This window comes from Pongo abelii, chromosome 19 (assembly GCF_028885655.2).
Source record: "Pongo abelii isolate AG06213 chromosome 19, NHGRI_mPonAbe1-v2.0_pri, whole genome shotgun sequence".
Classification (NCBI taxonomy): Eukaryota; Metazoa; Chordata; class Mammalia; order Primates; family Hominidae; genus Pongo; species Pongo abelii.
Window position 1 is genome coordinate 58,197,666 of NC_072004.2, and position 13,612 is coordinate 58,211,277.

At 49.6% G+C, this 13,612-nt stretch overlaps 1 protein-coding gene across 6 annotated transcripts in view; it reads right to left on the reverse strand.

The window, feature by feature from the left end:
* MSI2 (musashi RNA binding protein 2) overlaps nt 1–13,612 on the reverse strand; it is a 429,533-nt gene that overhangs the window by 6,539 nt on the left and 409,382 nt on the right. For 4 of the 6 annotated variants that reach the window (XM_024234809.3, XM_054535667.2, XM_054535666.2 and 1 more), the window contains 2 exons: nt 3,018–3,172; nt 1,042–1,114 (listed from right to left, as the gene is read on the reverse strand). In XM_024234809.3, coding sequence (XP_024090577.2) covers nt 1,073–1,114; nt 3,018–3,172 — 197 coding nt within the window. In that variant the 3' untranslated portion in view covers nt 1,042–1,072. Of the gene's footprint in view, nt 1–1,041; nt 1,115–3,017; nt 3,227–13,612 lie in introns of all 6 variants that reach the window. The other 2 variants (XM_024234807.3, XM_054535665.2) reach the window with 1 other exon arrangement.

The window sequence follows — 13,612 nt, forward strand, 5'->3', positions numbered from 1 at the left end:
CAAGCCCAACGTGGCCAGTTCATCTCCAGCCTTGCTTCTACATCCCAACTCCAAGAGTGAAAGGCTCCGGTGCCTCTGTGGGATTTTCCGAGTGGAATCCATTCCCTGGCCTCAGCTGTCACCCTCTCTTTTCCAGAGACAGATCCATGTTCCAACCTCACAAACTTAATGTGCTAACAGAGTACACATCTAGTGCTTTCACAAGGACAACCCCTCCCCCTTGCTGGTGTTCTTCCCAAGAAGGACAGATACTCATTTCCAAAGGAGTGTGTGGCAAGGGGCTTCCTCACTGCCCCAACCTCCCTCTCCTCTCTTCCGTCCCCTCCATATCCCCATCAAAGTGATTGAAAAAATGTTTAATTAACTTGAGCTCAGTTAAAAAGGTTAGGAAACTGGCAGGGATCCAAATCCATGTTACACAGGTGATGTCGTTAATTTAATTTCTTTTCGTGCGGTAATCTGGATAATTACTCAGTAGTTACTGGCAAAAAATGTTATTTTCACTAAAAGATGGGGTCTGGCTGTTTGACTTCATGAACCCCATTGGCTGAGCCCCAGCAAGGCCTGGGGAGCTGAAGAGGCCCAGCAACCCACAGGGCCAGCTCAAAGGACCTCCAGGAGTGGGTGGCCCTGGCCCCCATCCCTGCTTCCAGGCCTAGCAGAAGCCCAATGTTTCCCTGCCTCTATCCCCCTGGGATGGGCGCAGCACGAGATCTCCTTCCAGTTTCCCACACTCTTGATTGTATTTCAAGACAGAGAAAGATGAAGGGTGGGAAAGATACAGAAAAAGAATCCAAAGAACCAAATTAAGAAAAAAAGAGAGTCAAAAAGGTGGGGGTCATGATTAAAAGCTGGAGGAAGAGATGAGAGATTAAAAGACTGGATTTGTTTTTGCCCCCACCCTCCTGAAAAGGGGTCCAGAAAGAGGAGAGAGAGATGTGGATGTGATGAGACAGGGGCACGCACGTACATGTATGACCCATGGACATACATGTACGGACACACCGGCAGGGCAGAGACACATGGCAGAGACGGTAATACCTCAGAGTGAGATGGCAACGAAAGCACCTGCTCAATGGTATCCATTTGTAAAGGCCGTTGCAATCAAAGGTCCCTAAAATTGCACAATTGTTAAGGTCATCAGTGTGCTATACATGGGAACAGATTGTCATATTCTGGGAAAGGAAATTATCTCTAGGACTAGTTCTGTGGTTGCCAGCATGAATATGTAATTCTGAGACATCGTGCCATGAGGGGCCAGGATGACATCCTCCTCAGCTCCAAACCCCTAGTCCCCACTCCCTCCACCCCTACCAAGCCTATCTGCTTACCCCGGGGAAAATCAAAAGCCAGATTCAGAGGTGTGGGTGGATGGTGGGAAACGGGGGTTTGTGCCCCCAGTGATGGGCATGTTGCCCTGAACCCCAGAGTGCAAAGATAAGTCTCTGTCCGCAGTCCCAATGGCTCTAGCTGGGGAGAAGAAATCCCAGTGCAGACAAACTGGGATGCTTTCTGGTTATTTCAGAAAAACATCACAGCCCACAGGTCAAAAGACCCCGGTTTTCAAGAACAAATTGGGTCTGTGTTTCTGGATGCTGAATATGGAAATGAGTTGTGTTCTAAGTGGTGATAGATGGTCCCCTAAATTGAGCAGCTCTCAGGTGAATAATATTATTCTGGATTTGGTACCACAGTTGATCTGAAGGGACTAGATTCATCAAACTACTGACTTAAGTGATACTGGCTTGGGAGCGGAGCTGAACAAGGATCCATCCTGCACAAGTAGGGCTGGCAGGCGTGTGTGCATGTGTGTGTGCGCGCCTGTGTGTGCGTGCGTGTGTGTGTGCATGCATGTCTGTGTGTGTGCGTGTGCACGTGCGTGTGCGCGTGTGTGCATGTGTGCGTGCGTGCGTGTGTGGGTGTGTGTGTATGAGGGAGGAGCTCCCAATGCCAGGGGGCATGAATGAGGCCACCTTGGTGCCCTAGACTGTCTGCACATGTTTTGTTCTCCACAGCGTGGCTCCCAAGGCAGGGCTTGCCAGCTGTCACTCAGAAGCAGAGTCTGACAGGAACGTGGCCTGGGACTGCAGACGCACCCATCTTAGCTCAAAACCAAACTGCCTCCAAAATGCCGAGGCTGGCTAGGGCAAAGGTTGGCCAATTTTCTGTTTCCAAAATGGAAGGGACAGCGAGCAAGTGGGCTCAGGCACATTCATGCTCACACACACCGGGAGGGAGAAGAACAATACAATCTGAAAACAGCATGCAAATCTGTTAAGCAAATTTCCATTGCCTGGATTAGTCAGATTATAGAACCACAGAGCATTACAAATATCAAATGCATCTGGCCTTCAAGGGGTGGGGGCTGCAGCTAAAGAACGCAAATGGGAACTTACTTGGAACCTGGAAACTGTAAGAAACATTAGCAAAGGAAACTGCCTGGGAGAGGGCTTGGATCCCCACACCACCTCCCAGGCTCCAGCGCTGCCACTGGACCTTAGATCAGGGGCTCTACTGACTAAGGCTGCTACTCTGGTGGGGAGCTGGGACATTCCCAGCTCTCAGGTCCCAGCCCACATGACAGTGTCCAGAAAGCGGGGATCAAGGAAGGTGGCCACTACTGAGGCCCTATTACGTGCCAGCACGTGACATTATTTCGAATAATCCTCTCACAATCTTTTGAGGAAAGCATAGAGATTCTGGTTTTGCAGCCAGGGAAATGAGATTCAGATGGGTTATCGAAGTGGCTCAAGGATGCACTGTGTGAAGGTGATGGAGTGGTGATCTGAACCGGACCTGCCCATGCTCCTTCTGCTCCATCACACAGCCACACGAGAGGCACTCAGGACACGTCTAAGACAACGGAGGCTTCAGCCCTCAGGAGCTGGTGTGATGTTGATGGGGACCCTCTGTCCTCTCCTCTGCCCCCGATGTTGGGCTTTCCTGGCACACCCACAGGCCACAAGGAGCTGGTGAGGAAGGAGGAGGCAGGAGGGCAGGGGAAGGCAGGTACTTACAGCTATGCCGTGGCCGAAGCCCGAGCCCGGCTGTGGGCTGGCCGCACTTATGTAATTCCCCACTCCGGAGTCCTGGCTGGCAGGGCCGTAGAGATCGGCGACAGGTCCTGGGCTGTTGGCCCCCGGGAAGCCTCCGGGCCGCGCCGGGTTGGAGCCTGCCGGGGAAGCGGGCGCGCCAAAATTCGGTTGAGCACTGTAGCTATTCAGGACTGGTGTGCAGAGAATAGAGCTGGGTATGAGGCCAGAAGCCAGGCATGCACCGGTCATTACAAGCCAAACACTTGAGAAAAACAGCTGAGGCCCAACTTCTAACACTCAACCAAGGCCATGCGAAAACATCAGCAGGGACTCAAGAATACTCAGCCCAGGCTACTACTAAGAAGCTTGGAGCTCCAAAAATATAGAGAATAAAAAAACAATCATTCAACACACTACGGCAACCAACCGGAGGTGCTTCACTGCCCACCAAATTATCACAATAGAAATAGAGATATATATGGAAGAGAGAGAGAGAGAGAAAGAGTTTTTTTTTCACATCTGAATTGATGCTCATGCAGTCTTCTAGATCTGGGCACGTTGAGACAGCATTCACATCCCATGCAAACTACAAAGGAACTAGTTTTAGACTACACATTGTGTTAATATTGATATTAAAACGTGACAGGAAACAAAGCAATTTGTGTCCAGGAAAAAAAAAAATCTTTGCAGAGGGGATTTTTGATCTTTTTTTGTGTGTGTGTTTCACTTTTTCTTTTTGGATCCATTAAATGACAAATTTGTTTTGTTTTTTAAAAAAAGACAAAAAAGATCTCCATTCTCCATCCCACCCCCGCCACTCCCCCCTCCCCACTGGCTACTCCCTCCCTTCCCGCCCTTCCCATTCATAACCCTGAATGAAAGTCATCAATACTGAGCGTGGTCGGAGGATGGGATATGTTATGGAGAGTTTGGGCATCTTGACATAACAGTAATGATGGCGGCAGAGAGTTTCCTTTTAGGGTGGAGAGAAGGGGATGGAGGGAGGGATGCGGGGGAATGGTAAACCTGGAGGCTGGGGCCAGAGCTGGGGTGGAAGCCAATGGTTCTACAGGACACCCACACACTCACCTCCTGCAGGAGAAGGAAAGGGGGGATTTAAACTTTTTTTCCTTTTGTTTAAAAAAAAAAGACAAAGAAGTATGAATGCAGAACATACCGACTGAACCAATTCATAGCTAAACCATAGCTGACCAAAACACCTGCTTTCTCTTGGTTATCCTGCAAATGTCAACTCCAGAGTGAGAACAGCAAGCTCAGGATGTACCTTTGCTACAGAGAGAGTGGACTTGACACGCACAAATCCAGAGAGTGGTGGGGTTGCAGATCGGGGGGCAGTGGAAGGTGACACTGCCTCGGCCTCCCCAATTCCATCATTCTGACCCTAATGAGGGCTGCAGCCTGTCAACCAGTTAACCAGGTTAATTTTGTCTCACCTTTATTTCCCCTTAGTAGTTTAAACTTTATTTTCTTTTCCAAAATGGAAAACAATATTTTTTTAATTGTTAAAGGAAATTCTTACTGATTTTTAAGCCTCAAGGTGAGTCTGGGCTGGCTACCTTTGGGCCACAGCTAACCCGTCTTAAAGAACCAGACATTCTGAGAGTCACACTTTCACATCTTCGGCTCCAGAGGGCTGCTCCTTGCAACAATCACTTCTCCCTTCTGCCTCCCTTGGCTTCTCCCCCTCTGCCCTATGACCAGTTGCCTTCAATGGCAGAGGCAAAGAACATCGATGCAGGTGGGGTCACTCCTGGCTTTGGCCCCTCCCTTACCCAGGGGCCTGTGATTTGAGGCCCTCAGTTCTGGTGGGCCTGGAAGAGCCAGAAGTGGATTGATTTTCACCCACTTGTCACAGGGATGGGAAGAGATTGATGAGGCACCCAAGGCACACTGGCAGGAGACTGAGACAGAGACACAAAGATACACGGGAGACCAAATCAAGCTGGGCCTGGCTCCCGACTCAGCAGAGAAAACAGAACGGAAGCCTCCAGATGCCCTTGGGGCGGGAAGTCCGAAGGTGAGCCCCTCTGAAGCTGTAGCTGAGAAATGAATAAACTGGCCAATGGAAAGAGCAGGTTAAAGAGAAAAAGAAAAAAATAAATTATAGAGGCTTAGAGCAAGTGAACGGCTGATCTGGGAATGCGCTGGCAGACAAAAGAGATGGAGATTTTTGAATACAGAAGATTCAACTTGCAGATAACACTTGGCCCTCTCACTCATGGAGGCAAATATCAAGCCGAGATATTCAAAAGGCGGTATTATCTTAGTCTAACACACTTTTTTCTTCTGAGCTCAGGCAAACAGAAGAAGCTTGGACAGTGGACTCCTGGTTTTGTCCAGGCAGCTGAAACCCCTCCCTATACAAATGAACTAATTAGCCTGTTCCATTTTAGGCTAACAGGATGGGGTGGGCATGAGGAAGCGCAGTGGTAGACGGAAAGAAAGTTTTTTGGCTTCTTTCTTGTCTGGCCGGATGTGAACCCAGGAAGGTGTTGGGCAGGCCCACCTAACTAATGGGTGGGGAGAGGCAGGTTTAGGTTTCCGTTTCTTCCAGCAGGAGAGCCACCTAGAGACTAATCTAGCCAGCAGAAGCAGCCTCGGAGACTGGATGTAGCATGCCCACGGAAGGGTGCTGTCCAGAAATGCCCCCTTCTGCAGGCTTAGATAGAAGACAAAAGGGCTGTTAGTATTATGCCCATCCTCGGCAACCACTCCCATTCCCGTGTGTGGGGAGGCCTGTGGTTTCTGAGTTGGCCTGAAGGGAATTTCACAATAAGCAGCTCATCTTAGGTCTATATTACCCCTCCTTGCTCAGTCCTCCTCCATCAAATGACACTAAAATCACCGTGGAGAAGACACTGTATTAGAATGCAGCTTTCAAATCCCAAGTCCCGTTTTATTATGCACTTGCTCATCACGATGCCAGAGCCTCAGCTCAAAGTCACCTTGCAGATGTCCCACAGCCAGGGGTGAAAGACAGGGCTGCTGGGTCCCCACTAGAGGGCGCAGCCAGCAGGCAATAAGCACCCAGTTCTGGCTGGTCCCGCCTCTAGCTAGGCTTCTGGGCAGTGGAACCCACACCCTTGAGGGCTGGGCGCATGGAAGAGAGGAGCCTCTATTTTCCACAGTCGACACTTCTCTCTGTCTGTCTCTGTGAGCAGAAGACCCAGGCTCCAGAAAGCATGTTAAAGTCCCCGAACAAGCCATCTGGAAACCCATGCATCTTTGAGAAGACTCATAAAAAGCAACGGCTCTGACTGCTTAGGAGAGAATGGGGACTGCCACTTGGCACATAAACTTGTCAGTAGCTGTTCCTGCTGTCTGACAGTGGGAAGGCATTAGGGACAAAGCAGTTTTCTTCTTTTGCAAAGTCAGCGTAACTCCACAAACTGAACACTGGCTGGCTACACAGGAAAGGGGGTCATTTGAGAAGCCCGTCTCCCTCTAAGAGGAGACGTGGGGAGTGGGGTTGGGGATGGGAGAAGGCATGAAGCCAAATCTCTCACCTGAGGGTGCTTTCTGTGGAAGTCATTCGCCAGTCAATTCTCAGTGATCTTTCTAAGCGAACGGTGCCTTTCCCCAGGCACGGAGACTTATTTTGGGGGGCCAGAATTGGTCCCATATACCAGGATCAGCTCGGGAAGAGAGGATGGGACATGGCTCTTAGTGGGCAAGGGCACCTTGTCTACTGCTCAGCTAGGGTGTGTGTGTGAGGGGGCGGGGGCAGGGAGCACACTTTGTTGAATAAATAAACAGTGCTGAGGTTTATAAATTGGATATTATGACTCCTGTCCCAGAAGAGGACAATGTCTTGCAAACATCTTGGCATTTTTGCAGGAGGAGCTGTGAGCGTTAAGGGGCTTGGGACAAGCCCTGCTCTAGGATGGCAGTTTGGGGACTCACTGTGGTGATCAGGTTCATTTCATTAGCAGCATCCATGGCAGGTTTCTCTTTGCCCCTCACCCTCACTCTCCAATATCCTCTGGGCTTTCCCAGTCAAGGTGGCACCCACAGAGAGGCAGCAATGATGTAGAGAAAGGGAGCACTGGACTCAGAGGCAGAAGACCTGACTGTGACCCCAGCTCTGCTCTTACAGTCAGGTGCCTTGGGCTAAGAAGCCACTCACAAGCCCAAGTCCTCATCTATAGCAAGTGAGTGATGCTTTCCTTATTCAATCTGACTCACAGGACTGCTTCAAGAACGAAAAAGAGACAGAGCTCTGTAACTTGTCAAGTTTAAAACAAACACACTCTATTTCTGAAATAGTTATGTATGCAGAGCCCAATAAGGCAGGTACCACATGCAGATTTAGGAAAATCTGATACAGGAAAATGCAATTCACTCGCCATATGAATCAGGAGGTGATTGACAAAAAACCCAATTGATCCATTTGGTGCATTTAATCATCTTGGGCCTGAAGAAACGACTCCTGGAAATGGGGGCCAGAAAAGCAAGGACACCGAATCTCACCGAGGACGGCAAGAGGAGATGCACTTGAATGAAAGTTGGTGGCATTTCACATTGGATAAAAGGAGAACCTTCCTGCCCATCAATAAAATAATCTGATGGCTGACCTAGGAAAGCCCAAGAATCTTATCCTGGCTATATTAACAGAGACGGATGCTGCAGGCTTAGACTCTCACCTGCAAGGGTTGGACCCAGAGCTACTGGGCACCTTTCCCTTAGGGTTCTAAAGCGAGATGGGAGAGATGCCTGCTGTCTGGCCAGCATGTGGCTCTGCCCAACTGTGGTGAGAAGGGGCTGAGCTGAGAGTGGAATTAGGCATGGAGGGTAGGGAAGTGGTGGTAGTCAGAACAGCCTCACTGTGGGTGTAGAAAAGGTATGGAAGTCTAGTCCAGTAATTTCTGTGTTGTCCCTAAGTGATGTCACTGGACCTGAGGCAAAAAGCTAGAGCCAGGACAATGAGGGGGGCACCTCTGGCTCTAAGGCCTGAAAATTGGATTATTACCAATCCAGAGAAAGCAAATGTTTACAAAATCTTTTCCAGATGAGCTCAGTTCACATATTTGGAACAAGCCAGGGGCCCACCAAGTTCCAGCCCTAGACCCAGCTCCTGGTTTGGTGGGTCTCACATTTCCGCAAAGGCCAGGGCCAGCCCTCAAGACAATTTCAGTCATCCGCTTTGTGAGTCATCTGCTGCTGCCAGGTTTCATTTCAGGCAGAAGACCGCAGTGGCCCCTAGTACATTTCCGGGAGAGAGACTCTTCCCTGCCCAGCCTGTGCGTGTGGCTCAGGGAGGCAAATGCAATGAAGGGCCCACCCTTGCCAAGTCCAATTCAGAAGGGATTTGGGCTGACTGGTGTCACGGCCTCCACTCCCAACCCCTAGTCCTGACAGGATGGAGGACTGAGAGCAGGAGAGGTCATAAGCCTGTGTTATAGTCTATGAGGACAGAGGCTGTGTTAATCCATCACACTGAATTTTAGGAGTTTTTGTTTCAGAGGAATTTAAAGAAACTAAATAAAGTTATCACACTCTCCAACACACACCTCTACCTTCGTCTAGTCTATATCATGCTTATATCTGCCTTGATTTAAAACTCCATAGCCATAGGACTCTGTCTCCCCTATTAGCAAGAAACTCCTCCAGGCAGGTGGGGAACTCCCAGGGCTCTCAGGGAACTCTATGTTCCTAGTCAGAGGGCATATTCTCCAAAGAGTAAGAGCAACCTTCTGCCATTCCTCAGTGGACACTGGGTCCACAATGCCAGTTGGCTGTCAACAGTAAGGGTCTGCATTAGTCCCTCTGAACAGCCAGCCACTCTTTACTGGAGGGCTCTGAATTTCGGCAACTGGGCAGCCAAAGGCCTTCCTGGGGAACAGAATTGGGGACCCCATTCTGCAGTTTCCTTCATGTGTCCTCTGAAAGCAGTGCCCACTGTAAATAATTGCAGATGGTCAAATGGGAAAGGTCAGCAGGAAAAGACAAAATCTATTTCTGATTATGGAAGGAGAACGCTCGGTTATGAATTGGCACGTCTCGAGCAGAGCAAGGTAGGATTACACTTCAGGAGTCTGCCCGGCCAGCTATGTCCCAGCAATCCTTGGCTCAAGCTTTCCTTCTAGAGCTTAGCCTGGAGGTAGGAGAGACTGGTAGAGAAGATCGGCAATGATGTCCAACCTGGGAAAACTGTATGACACGCTAAATTAAAATCAAATCAGTTCAGGGACCCAGATGCAGGGACAATCAATTTTATACACAATGTAGTTTTTAAACCTCTGCTGAAATTCAGGCTATTTCAGAAGGGAAGGAGGAAAATACTTTAAAACTGGGGGAGGATTAAGAGAGCAACGTGATGGGATTTCTTTTTCACTGTCTGCATATACAAACAGATATATTACTGAGAGGTACAAACTCAGCCTGGTGTCAACATCATGCTAGTCTTGATGTATCTGGAGTCCCCTGGCTCCTCTTACACACTGCACGGGACACATGGTGAGTGTCTGTGCATGCACTGGGCTGACAGGGCAGACAGCATCACACAGACATTCCAAATGTCAGTGACAATGGCGCCAGTCTTATGATAAGTTGTAGTTTCTGCTCGTTCTCAAAACTTAACCTGCTTCAGACCACTGAGGTTGGTGCTGATAATGTCTACTGGTTAATGTTGGCCTGTCTCAAGTAGGGAACTGATGGACATTAGCACTTAACACTTGTGAATTATTTTGTAGAAAGATCTTGGCTTCTGGTCAAGTCACACTCCCCCAAAACCCTCAGGAGATAATATCATTATTAGCCAGTTCTAAAACTCTCATATAACATGTGAGTGGTAAAGCTGGGGAAGCACACTACCATTCGGATCGGTGTAAGGAAAAAGTTCCAAACACCCAGAACCGACGTATCTGAGAAAGGCTTTGTGGCTAGGACCATGCATTTGCTGTTGAGATATAATCTCAACAGTGCAGCGGTGTAATCTCGACTCACTGCAACCTCTGCCTCCTGGGTTCAAGTGGTTTTCCTGCCTCAACCTTCTGAGTACCTGGGATTACAGGTGTGCGGCACCAAATCTGGCTAATTTTTGTATTTTTAGTAGAGACAGGGTTTCACCATGTTGGCCAGGTTGGTCTCGAACTCCTGACCTCAGGTGATCCACCTGCCTCAGCCTCCCAAAGTGCTGGGATTACAGGCCTGAGCCACTGTGCCCGGCCCTCCTGGTATGTTTTTATTATCAGCCCTGATTTGGGTCTGTAAGTGTATCTCAAGCCCCAAGGCCAGGCTGGGTGGGTTCTGGACTGGTGGGTTGGGAAGGTGGGTGAGGGAGGATGGTGGTTAGCAGTTGACTGCTGTCTGCTCATGGTGTAAATTCTGGGGATGGAGCAGCCTTGAACGGGCTGTGGCCTTGTGGCCAGACAAACCAGGCTTTTGTCATGAGGCCAAGGAAATAACTTTCTGGAGCCGAAGTCAGTTCTCATTTCTCTCAACCCCCAAAGGCCCTGAGGGACTGGGCTTGTTTGCAGGTTTCCGGGAGGCAAGTGCGGAAGGCCCCGGGAAGGGAAAGGCCATGAGGCAGTCACTGGGGCCCTGTGCGGTGACCGGATATCACTCCTGCCTGGCATTGGCACAGGGCTTGTTCTGCTTGTGTAAACTATCTGCCAGGCTTCACCAGACCAGGCTTCAAGTCTCAAACGCAGGATGGTGTTCCTGATCCCTCTCCACCGTGAATGGATGCTTCAACAACACCTTACCCTGAGTCTCTAAAGTGCTTCAGAAGAGGAGGGAAAACCAACCCAAGAGACAAATGTTTATGGTTTGGCTGAAGCAGGCGGTGTCTTAACACTAACATCCTGCTGCCTCTTCCTTAAATTAATTGGCTTCAGACCCCAGGCCCACACAGGTTAGAATTTGCAAGGAATAACAGACAAGGAGGCTCCCCGGAACCCACAGCACCCATGCCATGCTGCATTGAACCACCCAGCAGCTGGGCACGCAGCCCTGGGGAGGTGAGATGCCACCACCACCACTCAGCAGAGAAAAGGCAGAGAGGTGGCCCCTGTTGGGTGACATCAGAGCCTTTGCTTCCTCATCCAGCCCTCCCAGGTCTGAGACTCCACAGGAAATAGACAGGGAGCTTGCTGCCCAGAGACAACTCCCTATTGTCTCTCACAGTTTGGTGGCTCCAAGTTTCTCCTAGTTCAGTCCTGAAATTGTCCCTTGCTTTGCTTTGATCCATTGACTGCCTCTGTCTTTGAAGCACACCCGTCTCTTTTTTCAAAAAAGAAGTCAGTTTGGCTTTTCCCCACGTGTTGCCAGCCATCCTCTCATGTTGCTGCTCTGTGGTGTGCTCAGGCACCAATTCCCAACCTGAAAGCCACCTCCCTGCCTGCCACCTGCCAGGAGGCTCAGATCCTTGCTTGTGTCTTATAAGTGATTGCACTCACTGCAGGCCCAGTTTCTGCATGACAGACTGCTGCTAAAAGAAAACACTATGAAATCCAAGGCTAGGACCACAGACTTACGAGGCAGCCTAATGTAGTCTTCTCAATCATGATGAAAAGCTATGTAAGAATTAGATATCACTCTGCCCCTGTTAGGCCTGATACTAGTAGGGACAAAACAGGGCCTAGAGGTGAAAACCAATGAGGCAAGAAGCACAAAGTTCTAGAAGCTGTAGCTTCTGCAGGTGTGAGGCTGGAAAGGGAACTCATACTTATGAGCCCCTACTGTGTTGCCAGGCATGTTGGTAGGTGTTTCACACCATCTTTTTTCATGCTCTGAACATCTTGTAAGAGCAGCTGTGTAACCCCTGTTACAGATAAGGAGACCAAGGGTTTGAGCAGCTAGGAAATGTGTCCAATGCCACGCAGTGTCTCAGACAGGACCAAATCTGGCTCTAACTTGAAGGCACATGCTTTTTAAATCATGCTGCTCAGTTGTCCCTTCTGGAATCATACTTTGACAAGGTTTCCTCTGTTTACTTGGATCTTTCTTTGCCCCAGAGAAATTGCAAATTCACGGACACAGAATAGATTCTCCAATCTTGGAGTAGAAGCTCCTGAGGGCTTGGACCCTGTTGCCTTTCCAAATTGGGAGCTCCCTGGCAGTGGAAACATCTCTTCCATCAGGGTGGGGGTTCCCTGAGGTCAGGATCTGACTGCCCCAAGAGATACAGAACTGCCTCTCTCCTGAGGGCTAGGCCACCCTCCACTATGCTACAGCCCAAAGAATAAGCAGACTTGCAGTACTGGTGGGGTTAGTGTGGAAGCAGAGAGGGCACTGCCAGAGGGAAAGTAAACCCTGGTCAACCCTGGGCCCTAGCTAGAACTCTCCTCCCCCACCCCAGGAAAGTGCCTGGACCCAGGGGGCCACCCAGAGAGCTGATCTCAGTCCTAAAAGACCAATCCATTCTGCTGACAGCCAAGTCCTTTGGGGAGCTGGCACACCCTAGGGCTGAACGGTATTTACTGCCGAATCATATCTAATAGAAAACTCACTGCTGGGGCTCTAGCAGGCAGGGGGCAGGGTGGGGTGGGGAAGGTATCCCAGGGGCAGCCCCTTGAGGACCCACACAAAAGACTTTCCACTTGAGTAGCTCCTCTTTAATGATTATAAAAGCACAGGAGTTTAATCCATTTTTGATGTAAGCACTAATAGTTCTGTGTCCTTGAAGTTCAAAGCAGGCGCATACATGTCACTAATTAGCCAAGCACAGAGCCATTCAGCTCCCTCTCATGTTTCTAATTAGGTCTTTAATAACAAACAAAATCCGACCTTACCAAAAGGCCCCCATTGGTCAGTCAAGGAGGGCGGCTGCTTCTCTGTTTACAGTTGCTGCAGGCTGCTAGTTCTACTGGTACATGCCCTTAATCTCAGCCAGGACTGGCCTGTCCTCGAGAGAGACAGGAGGGTACCTCTGTGAGGACAAAAACCCCTTGGTCCACCCTGGAGGGTGGCCTTCCTGACCCTGCTGGGAAGACCAATGGAGGCAGGAGAGCTGTGGGCTCCATAGCAGCAGGCTAGAGATCCCAGCCCCACCTCCCTACCTCCCAGTTAGAGGAGGCTGGGGTACCAGTGACAGCCACAGAGATGTTATGGAGCTTTACATCCAGCAAGAACATGATGATACTTGAGCCCAGTGTTACACACTGGGCCTGCCTGAGGCTCACCCTGCTAGATTCTGGTTTGATGGGTCTGTGATGCAGCCTGGCCACTGCACAGTTTAAAAACTCCCCAGGTGATCCTAACAGGATCAAAGTTCCTGTTAGGAACAGCAGCAAAGTTCAAGAGCCACTGCACTGGCCACAATCTCTGGGTTGATTTGCTCATTGGCAGCAGCTATTAACAGGTCCACTATTATTCATGAATACCATCCACACAGAACCAAACCCTAAGAGATTTAATCAACCGCACCCAAGGATGGAAGTCTGAGGACAGATGTGTAAAATGATACACAGTTCGGGAACCGCTTCTGTCCCTCCCATTGCCTTCATGCATTAAACAATTCATGGCTGTTTTCAAATTCCCACCAAGTTTCCTATCACCTGGAACCTCTTGGCTTTCTCTCCACTCACTTCTCTCAGATCTTTTTTCTTTTTTCT